Genomic DNA, 19086 nt, shown 5'->3' with positions numbered 1-19086 from the left:
ATGGGTAAAAGACGAAAAGAGGCATCAAAACAATAAAAGTTTAATATAGCATTATCTTTATGCATTTATTTATTCATTTTTAAAAGACCATCACACATTTTAACCATGATTTACCGAAGACACCCACAAAAATGTCAATCGGTGTAACAGTAGTTTATATAGCAAAAAATCTTGTCGGCATATTTACTGAATCATCAGACGACAGTGCAGCCCTAAAAATACTAATTGATTGTAATTTTAAATCTTCACCAATCTTTGCCACTTTCCTTCAAACCACTAGGTTTTACCCATTACATTTAATATGCTTGTATGTATATAAAACCTTTTTTGTGAACTTAATTTGATGTGGACACCAAAATGGGACGTATCATCTTTGACCCACGTACAGATGAAGTTTTAGGGTTGTTTTATTTATTATTATTATTATTATTATTATAAAAAATTAACTTCTTAAATGTTATATGCCATACCAAATTCCATAATTATACATTTCAGCATATTACTGTTCCACTATTACTTTACAAACAATTACCGTAAAATAAACAAGATAAAATTGTTATTATTATTTGTTGGTATCATGTGCTGTATTTCAGAATATTTGTAAGATCACTTACTGTATGGCACACATTCATACTGGACCTCAAGATACTTGTATGTCCCAGGACACGGATCTGGAAAGACGTCTGAGCCAGTGATGACAACACACTGCGTCCGATTGTTACACCTGAAACGCCAAACAACATTCAATGAAATCAATTAATGGACTAAACTTCCCAGAGAGTTGTTCACTTAAAGGGATAGTTACCCAAAAATGAAAATTCAGTCATAATTTACTATTTTGAAGATATTTTAAAGAATGCTGCGCTGTGAAAAAAAAAAAAAAAAAACTTAAAATTTACGGTAAAAAAACGGCAGCTGTGGTTGCCGGAATTCGACTGTAAAAAATACGGTAACAACATTTTAGGATTTACGGGTTTAACTTAAATTTACAGTTAAATACTGTAATTTCATTAACTGATATAATGTTAATATACCAACCTATTGAAGTACTGAAATCTGTTTTGTACCTTTGAAATACACTGATAACCACCAAATATAGGTGGTGATGAGAAAGTCACATGATGAACTAAAGCCCAACACAAGCAGCTTTTAAATAATAAAATATATAGAAGGTGCTCAGTGTCATTCACACTAAACACCATCATGGTGAGATTCATTAAACTGAAATATGCAATAAACATTAATTTAACAACATTAGATGTAACATACAACCCTAATAAACATAACTGATAAGAAAAAACTAAGAAACAGTTATTTCAAAGAAAAAACATCAAATTCAAACAAAATTTGAAATGCAATGCAGGGAATTCTGGGAATGTCAGTTTACGGTTTTTCCCTGTAAATTTTACAGGAACTTACCGTTAACCATTTAACAGGTTTTTACTGTAGCATTTTCACAGTTTTTTACCGTTAAAATCAGTCATTTTTTTACAGTGTGGTAACCAAACGATTTCTGGCCCCCATTGACTTCGTTTTTTTTGTTTTTTTCATACCATGGAAGTCAATCGGGACTGCATATATAGTAGCTGCATATACCCATATTCTTCAAAATATCTTCTTCAACACAGTTTTAACTTCACGTTAGCACCTTACATGACCTCCTCCAACACCTCTAGATTAGTTATGTGTCCATCGAGCTTATGAATATTTGCTTCTGCATGAAGAAGTCTTGTATCATTTTTGTTAATTGCACCTTCCTTGCATCATGTTCTGCATGCACTCAGAGTGCGGCTGTGTTAATGCATGCTTACACATCCTCATGTTAACCACAAGACACTTTGGCTTTAGGCTAACCAGGGAAAAATATTAATTAATTAAGAAAAAAATCATTAATTCTAACTCAAGGCCAACTGCAAGTTATTCTGAGGGGGAATATAAAACAGAAAAGAGAAGAAAAAAAAAGTGCAGAAAACCCTAAAGGACTTTCAAATCACCCAGCACTGAATATAAATACAACTTGAGAATTTCCTCTGTGGTGCCGTTCATAGGTAACCGTAAATGATGACTGAATTTTCATTTTTGGCTGAACTAATGCCATGCTGTTTTCTGCTAGTTAACTCAGAACGACTGAATGAGTAGCATTGCCCGCTGAAACCCTGGCAGCTGAATAATGGATAGTCGACTTCCAGTTTTTGGGTTTTTCACACTGTGCTTAACCTTGGGTTATTGTCTCTTTAAACCCTGATCGCTCCGGGGCAGGGTTAGCACCAGGGTTGCCAAGTCTGTGGTTTTACCGTGGGATTGGGCTACTTTTAAACTGTTGCTTCTGGCTGTATCTTTTCTCCCCTGTAGGTTAAAAGTTTGACATATTGCATAAACTCTACTTGACTGAAATGTTTGTATTGAAATCTTTTACCCATTTTAAATTCTAGCAATGCTAAAACTGTGCTGGATCTTGCGCTTTGTGAGGGGAAAGGCCGCTAGCAAAGAGCCTTTGAGCTTCTTAATGAATATAGACAGTTTATTTATGATTATGACTAGTTTGTACAGTGATTTTCAAGTTAAAATTGTGTGTACTGCATAACAGTGATTGTTTAAAAAAATATTTAAGTTTTGATATTTGGGCTTGGGTCATTAGAAGAGTTTTTATTGGGCTAGTTTTTACTCAGATCTGGCAACCTAAGACAGCAAAGCAATATAGTGTGTAACAATGCAGTGTTAGAATATAATGGCAACAAACCTTACTTAGTGACAAACAACCAATAATAAATTATTTAGTTCTTGCCTCATTAAAAGTTCACATGCTTTGTACAGTAACTGGATGTATTTCCTTTTATTTTGGGGCAATAATCTAAATGTCAAACAGTGGTGGAAAACACAGTTATTGAAGTGAATGAAGAACATACTTTTTTAAACCGTTTTAACCCTCATAATGCATTCAAAATCTGTATACTATTTTCACATCTGGTCTGTTTGGGCCCAAATAACCGTTATTTTATAAAAGTCATAACAGTATTTTTCAACTAAAACTAGGGTAAACGTACCCATTAAGCACACTTCCATTTTTGAGCTCAGAGTATAAAAAGAAAAAAATTATTTATTTTGATGTCTTAACCAATTGATGCGTTTGTTACTATATACCTCCTGTAATTCCAAGTCAATGTGTTCACACTGTCTGGCGGCCATTTTGAAAGCTGTCTAAAAACTTTCACCAAAAGAGGAGCCCCTTAAATGTGCATTTTTTAGATGTTTAAGCCTTTATTTTGGGTAAGATTCACTTTTTACTGTAAAATTAAGAGATTAATGTTCAGACTTTTGCATAACCTGGAACTTGGATGTGGGAAATAATTACATTAGATCCAAAAGATAGTTTAACAACATAGCACATATGCTACAGAACGCAGTTAGCTGACTAGCTGTATAAGATTGTGTGCTACCCTAACATATTACTTCACAGGCATTACTGGCTTGTACTTTTACATCCATAATATTATAAAATGACAGTTTATTGCTGGTCTGTGGTTTTACACTGCTGTAATTTTTAAAGATTTCATATTATTTTAAGGTGAGCTTAAAGGGTGCACTACTATGAAAATCACACAGATTCAGTGTGACATCAATAAGAAAAAGTATAATTTCATAGATATTGTTAATAATAGTTGTTCATCTTAACATATGTGTGAACTTAATACATGACCTAAATTATTTATTTAGCAAAATCTTGTCATTTTAAGAAATATTACATGAAATGTATTAAAAATTGTTGCTGCTCCAATTAAGCTCAATATGCTCTCTTTAAGCTCTTCCACATTGAACGTCTATATAAATACTTCATAAACGGACTTTTAATATAAACTGATGGTTGTCACTTTAAATTACCTTTATAAAATGGTGAATAACTTATTTTCACATCTTGAAGATGACAAAATCTAGACATAACTATAGTTTATGCCCAAAATGAAAGAGGCATGTTGTCCATCCAAAGAAGGAGCCAACAGAAACCTGATTAACCGGTCAAAGTCTGAAGTCTGAGATCATAATACACTACGTGGCTTTCTATGGAATCAGTTGACTCAAATCTACAGACTGGCTCTGATCTTTGGCAACTAGCATCAAATTCTCCAGACTGTAAATCGCTGGAAAATCGGGGCAAAAATCGTGTAGTGTATTTCAGCTTTAAGAGATTATAGATCAGTTGACATCCATTTAACAAGAGGCTTCATAATGCGGCTAGTTTCTGTGTTCATCCCCATGAATGAAATGTTTTATTGGTTTGTTTTGTTATTATATGTTTGAATGTATTACTTAGCTGAACATGGACTAGTCTAGATGTTGCAGTGTCACTTCACTTCACTATATATAACTGATCAACCCGAATACCTTGTTGCTTGATTTTAGTGTTGTCGGGGGTTTTTTTAGTGATTGACTTTGTACCTTCAAATGAAACATTTTTCAATTATTCTTTAAAAAGTTTTTTGAAAATAAACAAGAATTTTTAATAAAACATGATGTGAGCTTAATGGGAACAGTGGTGTGCTTAAAGGATACAAAAATGTACCCATTAAGCACAGCCAGACTTTTTGCATTTAATGATGTACAACTTAATTGAAATGCTTTTTTCATTTAAAATTAAATAAAATATTTTAGCACTTTATTTTACAGTATGTGTACTTCCCTAGTACATACATTAGTAAAGTATCTAGTTAGTTACCATGTACGGGCACTACCTGTAAGTGACCGTTATTACCCACACTTGTCTGTATGTACAAACTAATTACAGTACCATGCATGTACGACTGTTAAGTACAACCGTGTTTCTTATTTGTTACCATGTACATACACTTCAAATAAGTACTGTGTGTTACCACTCATTTGCCTGTAGGTACAAGATATTTACCATGTATGTACCATGGAAGTACACGTACTGTAAAATAAAGTGCTACCAATATTTTTGTGTGAGAGATTAATATTCTTGTACTGAAAGCAATATCTTGTGCACTGAAAAGTCTCAATGTAGATTTTGGTGAGCTTAATGGGTACGTTTACCCTATATTGTATCGAAACAGAAACTTCCCATTAATGATTTAATGTGGGAAGAAAAAAAATCAGTTTTCAATGTCACCATGTTATTACAGCATTTACTTTTTTATTAGTTAAAACATTGAGTTACTTAATCACTTAAATTATACATGAACCACAAGATGCAATAATATATTTCCAACTAGAATAAATGGAATTTATTTATTTTTTATTTTGAGGGTCTGAAAGCATTAGCAAATATTAGGTTTGGTAACACTTTATTTTAAGGTGTCCATAATACAGAGTAATTACCTAATTAAGTACTTAGTAGTAGCCATTGTACTTACATGAAACAAAATGTAATTACCATGTAACTAAGTTATGGAACAGCCTGTACCAACAGTTTGTAATTATGTAGATGTAATAGGCAGCTACTGTTACACATATGTAACAGACCGAGTCTGTTACACAGCTACTTATGTAACCAAAAGATTGTTACATATGTGTTGCAGACTTAAACAATGTAATTATAAATGTAAGTACACAGACATAAGCTACTTAAAATAAAGTGTATCTAGATTGTACTTAAGTGTACAAGTAGCTGTGTAACAGACTCGGTCTGTTACATATGTGTAACAGTAGCTGCCTATTACATCTACATAATTACACACCATAATTACAGGCTGTTCTATAACTTAGTTACATGATAAGTACATTTTGTTTCATGTAAGTACAACGACTACTACTAAGTACTTAATTATGGAAATTACTCTGTATTATGACACCTTAAAATAAAGTTTTACCTTAGGTTTTTTTTATTTTTTTTATCCATCTCTTCCAGGTCATAACAGACCCGAATGCATCATGATGGTTAATCTTACTGTTATATAGTCCAAAAAGTATGTCCAGGATAAACTGGGTGGAACAATCTGCTAAAAGAGTCATTTTTATTTTAACAGCTCACATATAAATGTGCAAAGTGAAACCTAGAAACACGAATACCCGGTAACAACCAAATGCCAAAAAACATCCATGTCCTAAAAATATTGTTGGCTATTAAAATTGCAGAATTCTGTGACATGGATTTAAATGTAGTGAAAGTGTTAAACAGAGCTGGGAAAACTGTACTTGGTAAGTGACTTAACTGTAATGTAGAAAAATTCTGGACAGCTGCCTTTAAATGACATGTATTGTGAAAAGCACTACACAAATAAATGTGAACTGAATGCACTATCAAAGTAGCCACAATATCTGGTTTGCTTTAGATACTTTAGATTTAGATCATCGGTCTGTGTGTGAGTTCACACACAGAGTTTACTCTTCAGAGAGCCACTAATATAAAGAGCGGGTTTTTACTCAGGACCACAGGTACACTGTCAGGCTCTGCCATTTCAAGTATATGACCACCTCATGCAAAATAAGAAATTAAACGTCAAATTTAAGCCATCCTGAAAGCGTTCATTTTGAGGAAGGTCTTAAGTATTCCCTCAAATTCCAAACTAACAGAGACGGAATGGAATATGTCAAACCCTAATGAGGTTTGGATGAATTAACACAGGTGGCGTTTATTTATAAAAGAACTCTGGAAGAATTTGAACTTGAGTTTGCTTCTCAGAAACAGCACACTAAAAGAAACAAGCAGACGATATCTGCAGAGCGAAATTCAGTATCTACAAGCGAAAAGGAAGCGAGGAAATAGCATCCACATTTGGACTACAGGCAATGCTTGGCAAACAGTCTTTTACCTTTGAGATACGATTTTATAGGCATCCGGGAGGTAGCAATTAATGTTTTCCATCTGGAAGGGGTCGGCGTCGCATATCTTGTCGTCTGTGCGGCCGTAGTTGGCGGTTTCGATCATGATGACATCACTCCCGGGGCAGCGCAGATCGATAGGGTAACCCTCACACGACAGCTCTCTCCGCACCAGACCGAACGGCAGCGCGGCACGACTGAAGGCTGAAGGAAAGACAGGCAGATCACAGATTAGGCCGTTCCTGGTGTTAGGTCAGAGGATTTCAGCTTTAATGCCCCACCAACTCTGAACACAGAAAAACCTCAAACAATGCGTCTCCTATTTGAATCGGCAGACACTTTTGCAAATCTTGCTCTTTGTTTTGTTCATATCCTTTTAAAATCTCATTTGAAATAATAAAATAAAATAAAATAAAGGAAAACAATGCATTTTATCCAAGTTAAATAAAATATATATGCATATGTGACCCTGGACCACAAAATCAGTCATAAGGGTCAATTTTTCTGAATAAATAAGCTTTCTATTTATGTATGGTTTAGGTTAGGATAGGACAATATTTGAAAATCTGGAATCCGAGGGTGCAAAAAAATCTAAATATTGAGAAAATCGCCTTTAAAGTTGTCCAAATGAAGTTCTTAGCAATGCATGTTACTAATCAAAAATTAAGTTTTGATGTATTTACAGTAGGAAATTTACAAAATATCTTCATGGAACGTGATCTTTACTTAATGTCCTAATGATTTTTGGCATAAAAGAAAAATCTATAATTTTGACCCATACAATGTATTTTTTGCTATTGCTACAAATATACCCCAGCGACTTAAGACTCCATGGTCACATATGTATTTATAAATATGAAGAGTTCAGATGTAAAAGCCTCTAAGTGCCGTTTGAAATTTTCTTCTAAAATTTGCATTTTTATCAGGCTCCGATAAGTAAGTTCAGTAATTTCACTTTAATGGCAATTAATAGAATGAATAGGTTATTTGCATTGCCATTTAAGTGAAATAACTGAACATAAACATAGGAGCCTGATAAAAATGCTAATTTAGAAGAACATTTCGAAAGGCACTTAGAGGTTTCTGCATCTGAACTCCTCATGCATATATATATATATACATATATATACACACATACACACACACACACACACATATATACACACATACATACATAAAACTTAATGCATTTTATCCAAGTTAAATAAAAGATTACTATATATACATATGTACATGTGTGTGTATGTATATATATATATATATATATATATATATACAGTGTGTGTGTGTGTGTGTGTGTGTGTGTGTGTGTGTGTGTTTTAACCATGCAATGCCTTTTTTCCACTTTTTAACCACAAAAGCATTAGGTACTGGATATTTGGATATTTATCAGTTGTAATATAAATAACAAATGGCTTCCATTTTGACTACAAGCCCAGATATTTTGATATCTGCTCTTCTAGACATTACCTTCTTGGATGAAGTAATAACTTGGTTTGGTGTCATTTCTAAAATTAGAGACAGCACTTTTAGCATGCATTATCTACTGCTCCGCAGTAATGTTATGATATTATTCTTAAATTGCATCAGCATGATTTCCTGAGTCCTGTATACAGTAGAAGGGTCAGCATATTTCTTTTGGTGCAGCACATTCACAATTTACCATATAAACAAGTCAACAAAAATGGAGAAATGTTGTTTGATATCTGCTATTAATGCATGTCACCAGACGAATAACCGAGACAACATTTGAGGATTTTCCCCATGCAAAACAAATCAACATGCAAGTTTTATATTCTCGCATAAAGCCATTATACTATAAAATATGACTATTAAAGACTGCCACGAAGAAGCTATGGTTATGACCATATGGTTGGTCATATTTCCCTAAGATGCAGGGAACATTGTGAAGTGTGGGAGGACAAAGTAGATGATATTACTGACCAAAACATAAAGAGGCGTTTTCTGTTGCCGTGCCATTTTTGAGATATTGTTATAAATATGCAAGCAGAGACATGGGTGTGCAATATGAGCCATTAGTGGTGTTTTGGTGGTGGTTCGAGGTAGAGATGCCAAATTTGCTGTGGTTTACATTGGGACTGTCCTCTAACTGTGTGCCAAATATCATAACGTGTTACTGTATGATTCAATGAGCTGCCGCAGACTTGAGGTCAGATCAGCTTGCAGCAACACAAACCCTCTTTTGGTGTTAAAAACTACTGTCAGGATTTACCAAAGACACGCAGTGAATAATTAGCAATGAAAAGGCAGTTATTTTTGCGGCTGGCCTTATTTCATATGCATTTGTAGGGGTTTACCTTTTAGAAGCCAAACTTACATGATGCATGACTTCTGTGTTTGTGATAATGCATGCACTGAAGTAGCTGAATTACGTTACAGCACATGTAAAGTGTCAAATGTCAACTGTCTGTCAATGTGCCATAATAAACAGCATTCATTCCATCACACGCTCTGCTTTTATACTTCAAATGTAAAGCGAACCTTGAACACCCACCAGACATACACTGCGTTCCTTTAAATTGAAGTACTCAAAGCTTTCGCTGCATTTCTTTCCTATGCATATCTTTACTCAAGTATTTGTGAGTGGAAATGAATAGAGAACATAAATCCCACAGTATGAGGTGTATTATTATTTATTTTATAGAGAGATTCAGACAGAAGGGATGATATGTGGCCCTTTGCCTTCACAGACTGAGACTCTGAGGACTGAACATACTGCTCCGGATCCACTCCAGGATTTCCATTTCTCCCTCACATCACATCCACATTCAGCAGGCAGTGAGTTAGTGAAGCCACAATGCTCAATGCTGTACAAACTGTGTAAAAACTTGGTAAATAGAAAAGTCCATTTTTGCAGTTTAATCTACATTTTGCAAGATTAGATAACTGTATTTTTTTTTTTTTATTGTGCAGCCCTAATTCAGCGTTTCGGCAGGTTTTATGAAGGTCAATTTAAGAGTTTACCTTCTTAAAGTTCACAATTTAAGGAAAAAGTTAAGAGACACAATATATTGATATGGTCTCTAAGCATAAACATCTTGTATTTGCAATGCCTCAAAGCTTGTAAACACAACTTTCAATAGATTTCCATTCATTTTCAATTCAATTTATAAAAAATTAAATACAGAAATAACTTTTACTGTACTTTTTGATCACACTGCAAAAAAAAAAAAAGTGCTGCTTTTCTTCAGTATTTTTTAATTTTCAAAACCCACTGACAAATATTCGTTCTTGTTTTAAGCATAATTATGTTCCATTTTTCAGAAAACGAGACTTCATTTTGCTTCTCAGGTAAACGTGTCTTGATTTAAGTGGGGGGAAAATACTGAGAAAAATAAATAAATTCTATGAATGTATGTATGCATTTATTTATTTTATTGCCATGACTTCATGAATTTAAGACTTTCTTCTACGATTTCAGATCGTTTAAGGCCTCGATTTGTGAAAAAGCAAATTAAGACTTTTTAAGACCTTTTAAAAACTGTGCTGAAAATAGATCTGATCTGTTATCTGGTTACAGAAAATACTTAATACAGACATATAGACAAATGTGCTCTAATTGGGTGACTGGGTCAATAATTATTATCTGCTGAAATTTGATTGTCTGCTCTATGCACATACTTTATGCATGTACATGCCCTAAATAACTGCTGCAGGTTTTCAGTTGTAGCAAAATGCAGTGTGTATCCTCAGAACATCCTGCTGTCCATGTGTGTCAAACAAACAGCATTTCTCTGACTTTTGACGAAAGCAAGTGAAAAGCTACAGCATGAGCAAACTCAATGATCACAGCAGCATTTGATGTCAGGATCTGCAGCTGCCAGTGGTGTTTTCTGCTCTCTGTTCCCCGGTTAGCCTCTCTGAGACTGCTGGAGAAAAACACACCACGCACTCACGGCTCAGTCATGCACTACCAAACTCACTCAGCAGCTCAGCACTAATTACCTCAGCTCAGGCTCTGCACTGCATCTCAAATCAACTGAATGCTCAGCTTTAAGCATTATCATCACGATGTTACATTTGATATTATTTTGAAAATATTATTGGTGAAGCATGAGAATAAAGAGTCTCAGAGCTTAAGTTGTAAGATTTTCTAATACAATCAGGTTCCCATGAAAATCTTTGATAACATTTTACAATAAGTTTTCATAAAGGTTACTTGATGTACACATTGAACACTGAAGTAATAATTAAAAATGTCCAATACATTTGTTACAATATTTATTAATCTGTGTTAACCTTAGTTCATAAAAATACAACTGTTCTTAGTTCAGCTGAGGCCCATTTAATAATATTAACAGATAGTAAATATTAAGATTAATTAGTGGTTTGGATGCATTTTGCATTGTTAGTTCTTGTTAACTAATGCACAAATGTTAACAAATGCAACACTATTGTAAAGTGTTACCAATTCATTTGATTTTTTCCCCCCAAATTCAGTTTTCTTTCATTTTTTCCCTGGATTTCATTGTAAGGATTAAATTAAATGTTAATAATAAAAATTTTAAAAAAGTTGTCTAATAAAACTTTAGCACTTTAAAACTTGAAAATTAACAGTACCCTATGATTTTTATTTTATTTTTAGTTTTTTTCAAAAAATCAACTCAATCAACCCAAATCAAATGAACGAATAATCTTTGGCAATTTAATTATTATTAACGGTAAATTTTAACTTTTTATTTTTTACAATGTACCAAGGTTTACTACGGAGCCCGGGAAGTCACCTGTAGGAGAAAAACAAAAAACAATCCGTTCCCTCGGTTTATAAACCGTACTCACGAATTCTTAAACTGTTCCCTCAGTTTAACAAATCGTGCCCACGGATTAATAAACCTTACCCACGAATTTCCAATCCGTGCGCTCAGATTTTGTAAACCGTACCCTCGGTTTTTGAATCCGTACCCACAAATTCATAATCCGCGCGCACGCTTTCGCAATCCGTTCCCACGGGTTTGTAAACTGTACTCACGGATTCATGCAGCAAGCTCCTATAGGTAGCCTACGTGTTAACGAATCATATTGTATATTGTTTTATTGCATATTATTATGTGGAATAGGCCTGCAGCAAATTGTAACGGACACGAGTTACAACGATTTAATAAGAAAGATGTGCGTCAAAATCTTGTTTAATTTGTGATCATCTTAGACTTGATTATTATTGCATAATAAACTGGCATTGTGACTGACTTTGGAGTCATTTGTTACTCTTTTGTAAGTCATTTTGAATAAAAGCTTCTTCTAAATGCATGTAACCTAAATATATAACAACAACAACAACAACAACAATAATAAAATAATAGTTATTATTATTATTTTAATTTATAGGCTAAATAAATGAGTGCACTTAAGACAGTAAAATGTTTGTCAAAATAATTAATGAATGATTTATTTTTAATAACATTTTACAGTTTTGGAAATGTGTTTGTGTACTATTCATTCTTAACATGAAGACTTATTTTGGTGATTTTATTATACATTTCATATAATCAGTTCGGAGTAGCACAGTGCTCATTCAACAAATGCACAGCTAAACAGATGAGTTTTGAGTCTGGATTTAAATGTGGCTAATGTTTTAGCACATCTGATCTCTTCTGGAAGCTGGTTCCAACTGCGAGCGGCATAATAGCTAAAAGCAGACTCCCCTTGTTTTGTGTGAACCCTGGGTGTTTCTTTTTTTTATTTTATTTTTTTTATTATGCAAACAAACATACTATTTACAGGTAACAAATCAAATACAAAATAACCAAGGTCAACAAAACATACATGACAGCCAACATAATTTGTGTGAGTGTGAGTGTGTGTGTGTGTGTGTGTGTGTGTGTGTGTGTGTGTGTGTGTGTATGTGTGTGTTTGTGTAAGTGTTGGGGGTGGAAGTATATAAATAAAGTACAACAGACATGACAAAAGTAAAAAAAAAAAAAAACACATAATAGTAATGAAAACAGTAATAATAATAATAATAATAATAGTAATAATAGCATTAATAACAAAAATTAGAGGATGGAGGATGAGGAAGGTGATAAGTAATAATAGTAATAGTAGCAGCAACAATATTAATAAATAAATAATAACAGTAATAATAATAATAGTAATTAACTCAATTAATCAGAAATGAGGGGAAAGTTGGAGGGTGAGGAGGATGACAAATATCAATAATAATTGTATTAAATAGTAATTAGTAATAGTAGCAACAATAACGATAATAAATTTATTCATCCGAGACAGGGGGTGGTTGGGGAATCAGGAAGAGGACAAATAGTAATAATAATAATAAGAAGAATAAAAATAATAATGGTAGTAATAGTAATGACGAAATAATAATAGTAATAATAATAATAAAGCTATAAATAGTAAGATATTGTAAGGCTGCCTCTGGGCCCTCTGTGCGTAAGGCATAAATTAGGCCCAAAACGAGCCATCAAGGAGAGGTGCTGCGGGGCACAAGGCTCAAAGTCCCACCCCCGGCCGCCACTCACATGCCACGCTTACCCTACTGTACATATGTATATGTATTGTTGAGTGTATGATGCATTGAAAAAGCGTGAAGTGCAGTGTGGAACCAGCCCAGTGCAAAGTCCAAAGTCCAACCCTTGGTGTTTCTAACTCCATCCTAATGATCTGAGTGGTCTGTTAGGTTTATATTCAGTGAGCATATCTGCAATGCATTTAGGTCCTAGGCCATTGAGTGCTTTATAAACGAGTAAAAGTACTTCAAAATCAATCCTAAATGTAACTGGAAGCCAGTGTAAGGACCTGAGGACTGCTGTGATATGCTCAGATTTTCTGGTTCTAGTCAGAATCCTGGCAGCAGCGTTCTGGATGAGCTGCAGCTGTCTAATGGTCTTCTTTGGAAGGAGACCATTACAATAATCCACCCTGCTGGTGATAAAGGCATGAATAAGTTTCTTCAAGTCTTGACTGGAAACAAAACATCTAATTCTTGCAATGTTTTTGAGATGATAGTATGCTGATTTAGTTACTGCTTTGACATGACTACTAAAACTAAGGTCTGTCTCCAGAATCACCCCAAGATTTTTGACTTGGTTTTTAGTTGTTTGACCCCTAGAGTCAAGGTATGCATTCACCTTGAGAACTTCATCTTTGTTTCCAAATGCGATGACTTCAGTTTTCTCCTTGTTTAACTGAAGAAAGTTCTGGCACATCCACATTAACAGTATCTAACTCTGGGGGGAAAGCTTAGTATAATAAAATCACCAACATAAGTCTTCGTGTTAAGAATGAATAGAACACAAACACATTTCCAAAACTGTAAAATGTTATTAAAAATAAAAGCATTCATGAATTATTTTATGACAAACATTTTACTGTCTTAAGTGCACTCATTTATTTAGCCTATAAATTAAAATAATAATAATAATAATATTTTATTATTATTATTATTGATGTTGTTGTTGTTATATATTTAACAAATGACTCCAAAGTCAGTCACAATGCCAGTTTATTATGCAATAATAATCAAGTCTAAGATGATCACAAATTAAACAAGATTTTGACGCACATCTTTCTTATTAAATCGTTGTATTCCAACTCGTGTCCGTTACAATTTGCTGTAGGCCTATTCCACATAATAATATGCAATAAAACAATATACAATATGATTCGTTAACACGTAGGCTACCTAGGAGCTTGCTGCATGAATCCGTGAGTACAGTTTACAAACCCGTGGGAACGGATTGCGAAAGCGTGCGCGCGGATTATGAATCTGTAGGTACGGATTCAAAAACCGAGGGTACGGTTTACAAAATCTGAGCGCACGGATTGGAAACTCGTGGGTAAGGTTTATTAATCCGTGGGCACGATTTGTTAAACCGAGGGAACAGTTTAAGAATTCGTGAGTACGGTTTATAAACTGAGGGAACGCATTGCAAAACCGTCGGCACAGATTGTTTTTTTTTTCTCCTACAGGTGACATCTTAGTTTACCAATTAAATTTAAACATGGAAGAAAAATTGTGTGATATTTTGTAAAATTCCTTTTTCCTAAAATTATATTTTAGCAGTCTGTATAATTTATTGATATAACTTTGAGAAGCAAATTCTACTGTACAATATATATATACATATATATATACATACATATATATGTTCACTAATGCTGCAAATCCACCTACTTTGCTTTATGAAAAACGAATACATGCCCAACTGTAAATATTACGCATGACGTATTTCAACTGGCAGTTTCAAGAGAAAGTGTTGGTGTTTGTGTAAGGTTTATGCATTTATGGCTGTGTTTGCTTTATATCCAATATGACATGCAGAGATAACCAAGGGTTTAAGGCATTTCTAAGCTGGCTGACTTAAGAGTGTAAATTTTGTGGTGGTCTCAAGACATTGAGCTCAGACTCAAGCCTCAGGGTTTGTTTCGCAAAATGACCGTTCAATGTCCCTGACTAATGTGATGCATTTCCGAGTGAAATGACGATACTTACTGGAAAACGATGCAGGCAAGACTTCATTGGGTCCTTTGTAGTTTGGGCGTTATCCCGCATGCATGTGTCATTTCACTGGCAGAGAACCTGACTTTATCTTGATAATGAGCTTCTGTTGTTCTTTGGAAAGATGTGCACAGACGAACAGTGCAAAGTAAACAAGCTTTCAGGGTTGAGTTTTCTGTTGTCTATACTCTGCAGTCTGAAACATGTTGCCCCACTCACTGGCTCTCTAGAGTCCATATTTATTTCCACACACCAGCACAGTTTTTCAAACTCACCTTCTGCCAGCAGCAGTCGAGATTTACATCAAAGCTGGGAAGGAAGAGGGGAAAGCAGTAAGAGTCGCCCTTAAAGAGCCTGCCAAAGCGTGTGCCTCTTTATCTCACGCTTTCTTTTAACTTAACTCATGTTAAGGGGGAATCCGATGCCATACATAATACATTACATGCAATGTTCCATGCATTGCCATGGCAACAGTTCTAGTTGAATTGTAATTGGCTGGGATCCTGTTCCATTGGACTTGACTAGGAATTTTATCAGGAATCCTGGTCAGAGGCTGGAAAAGCAGCTCTTCTTATGCATCTTCCTGGTGTTTGCTGTGGGCTCAAGCCAGCATAGCCAATATCGTTGCACAATATACCCCATTTTCTGCTGTTCAACAGAACTTTATTTCATTTATATATGCAGGTAACACTTCTTGGATTAATTTTTTTATTGTATTATTTATATTATTTTTATTAGTTATATTTTATTATGTTTTTATTTTATTTCATTTTTATTTATGTATTCATTTTTTGCAGGTAAGACCTCTTGACAATGATTTATTTAATTTTATTCATTTATTTTTGTCCCCAGTGTTTCAGGGTCTCGAAGGAGCTTGGCTCACAGTAAACTTTTCTCACCAACTCCATCTCTGTATGCGCTCTGAGTGTATGCTATTTTGGAATGCATTTTAGTTCACTTTATTTACACATTTGCATAATTTCCAACATTTCTGTGGACAGACGTTTACAGAAATTCCCCAAAATAAAAGCTTGAGGATTTGAAATGTTAAACATTCGAGGGTTTGAGCATGTAAAAGTAAAGAACTTAAGGCATAAACATTGGTAAATTGTAGAGTTAAATAATCTTTATAATTATCAATTATAATTTTTTTATTTAACAGTAGACCTGTAAGTTACAACAGTAATATATTTATGTCTCTATTATTATAATTAGATTTTTTTTAAAAACAAGTATAATATTAAAGACCCTGAAAGAGGTCTTAGCTGAGATGATTTTATAAATACATTACACATTTACAACATAAGGACAAACAAACAAACTAAATGAAATGTTATATATTGAAATAATTTTCTATACATTTTATATACAGTTAATAGCCTTCTTTGATCATATTTACCAAGGGTGCCGATATTTTTGGCCATGACTGTGTATATGTGTGTGTATATATATAATGTTTTTCTCAAATACACATTGGCCACAACGTTCCTTCATCCAGAATCACTCCAGACCCTTTAGATTCACAGCTTCTTCTCTTCAGTTCACTCATGTTCTACAGGGTTCAGGTCAGAGGACTGGAATGGCCAGCAGAAGCTTGGTTTTGTGCTCAGTGACCCATTTTTGTGTTGTTTTTGAGGTTTGTGTTTGGATTATTGTACGGTTGGAAGATCCAAACATGGCCCATTATAAGATTTCTAACAGAGTCAGTCACTTTTTGATTATTTTTTTATCTGTTGGTATTTGATAGAATCCATGATGGCATGTGTCTAAACAAGATGTCCAGGACCTCCAGCAGAAATATAGGCCCACAACATCAAAAATACAGCAGTATATTTCATTGTACACATGGGCTACTTTTTATCCCTGTGTTCACCAAACCCATCTTGAGTGTTTGCTGCTAAAAAGCTCATTTTTTAGTTTCATCTGACCATAGAAGCCAGTCCCATTTGAAGTTCCAGTCGTGTCTGATAACTGAATATGCTGGAGTTTGTTTTTGGATGAGCGAGGACAATTTTTCTTGAAACCCTCCCAAACAACATGTGGTGATGTAGGTGCTGTTTGACTTTTTTTTCTTTTTTTTTTAAGGGTTTCTGACCCCAAGACAACTATTTTCTGCAATTCTCCAGCTGTGGTCTTTGGAGAGTCTTTAGCTGCTCAAACTCTCCTTCTCACCGTGCATTAGGACAATATAGACATAAGTCCTCTTCCAGGCAGTTTCATAACATTTTATGTTGATTGGAAATTCTTAATTATTGCCTGATGTTGGAAATGGGAATTTTCACTGCTCGAGCTCTTTTCTTAAAGCCACTTCACTAATTTGTGAAGCTCAATTATCTTTTGCTGCACATCAGAAATATATTCTTTGGTTTTTCTCATTGTGATGGATGATTAAGGAATTTTATGTTCATAATCACCCTGGAGTGCTCAAAATTGTGAATATGAATGAGAATATACTTCAGAGATATTTTACTCATAATAACTTCTAGGAGTGCCAATAATTGTGTCCAGCGTGTATTTGAGAAAAACATTTATTTCATAATGATTATTTTTTTTGCCCCCCTATTTGTAACAAGATTAAATATATACCTGCACATCATTGAATTGTTAACAAGCAGGTCATTTTTGTTTGATTTGCAGTCTTGTTAAAATTTTCAATAATTTCTAACTTTCCTTGTGGAAAGATCCACGCTCAGTGAGCATATAGGCAGAAAAGCAGCAAGTCTCCCAAGCACACGAGTGTGAGGGCCGGTTCCAGCAGGATTCCTGCCTGTCACCCTCCATTAATGCAAATTTGATTGGCCTTTGTGGCTTTAGGAACAGCAAACAGCTGCATGCAAATCCAACACACTCCCCCTCGACCGGCCCCCATTGTGTCCCGGACGCCACGGGGGATTTCTCAGACAGAAAAATGGGTGGAGAGGAGAAAAGGATGGTGTCATCTTTAGAAAAGTATGAGAAGTCCCACAGTAGACCCAGCAGGGACTTCTTGAGCCTACTTGTCTTTTTTTGTGATTTTCTTCCCTTATTACCGGACACCAAGTAGCTTCAGAAGAAAAGGAAAATGTGCAAACTGCTCTCAAGTGCCTATAATCCAATATACAGAGCAATGCAGGGCTTACGGTGTTGTACTGTATTTTCCAAAAGGATTTAAGATGTATTGGAAGGGGGTTAAGCTTCTTTTAAAATGCAATGCTTGTCTTTTTAAAGTTTTTTTCTTCGCATCACTTCAGCCTCTAAATTTCGCTGTTGGCCGAGGAATTCTTACCATCAGAACGAAAGCACTCGTGCCAAAATGCACCACAAGGCAAAAACAACAGTTTACCAAACACTACACACAATGATTTTGTGGCATCATCAAAAACTGCTCTGTTTATGTGATCATCTAAAAAAGCCCAACACAGTGACAGTGACTCACATTGAAGGCATGAGTTTGGGTCAGGACTGTCCTATATGGAGGTTGAAAACTGGCATATGGGAAGTGTTTATGAAACTTTTTAAATGAATTATTCATTACTTTTACAATTTCACCAACACTTGGATTAGTGATGCTAGCGGCATAGAAATGTGGACCTCTGTTGAGCTGGGAAGATGCATGAGGTTCTAATTTGCATTATTTTAACATTGTTTATCATTGGAAAAACTTGCCTCTACCTAAATTTCTGCAGAACTCCAAAAATGTAACTACAATTCACTACAGTTTTCAGATGAAGTGAATATTAGTGTCAGTAAAACACCAACAACTTTAATTCCTTTACACACAAATTACAGTTAAAGGAACAGATTATTGAACAATACCATGTTACGACCTTAAAACCCCTTTCACCATAGTGCAGTAT

General features: G+C 34.6%; 1 protein-coding gene across 3 annotated transcripts in view; it reads right to left on the bottom strand.

The window, feature by feature from the left end:
* Nucleotides 1-19086, bottom strand: part of LOC131553523 (adhesion G protein-coupled receptor L2-like) — a 129267-nt gene that overhangs the window by 76157 nt on the left and 34024 nt on the right. For all 3 annotated transcript variants that reach the window (XM_058798266.1, XM_058798252.1, XM_058798261.1), the window contains exons 3-4: nucleotides 6765-6978; nucleotides 615-724 (exon numbers count right to left, since the gene is read on the bottom strand). In XM_058798266.1, the coding sequence (XP_058654249.1) occupies nucleotides 615-724; nucleotides 6765-6978 (324 nt within the window). The remainder of the gene's footprint in view (nucleotides 1-614; nucleotides 725-6764; nucleotides 6979-19086) is intronic.

This window comes from Onychostoma macrolepis, chromosome 02 (assembly GCF_012432095.1).
Source record: "Onychostoma macrolepis isolate SWU-2019 chromosome 02, ASM1243209v1, whole genome shotgun sequence".
NCBI classification, from domain to species: Eukaryota; Metazoa; Chordata; class Actinopteri; order Cypriniformes; family Cyprinidae; genus Onychostoma; species Onychostoma macrolepis.
This window is presented reverse-complemented; position numbering and strand designations above follow the sequence as displayed.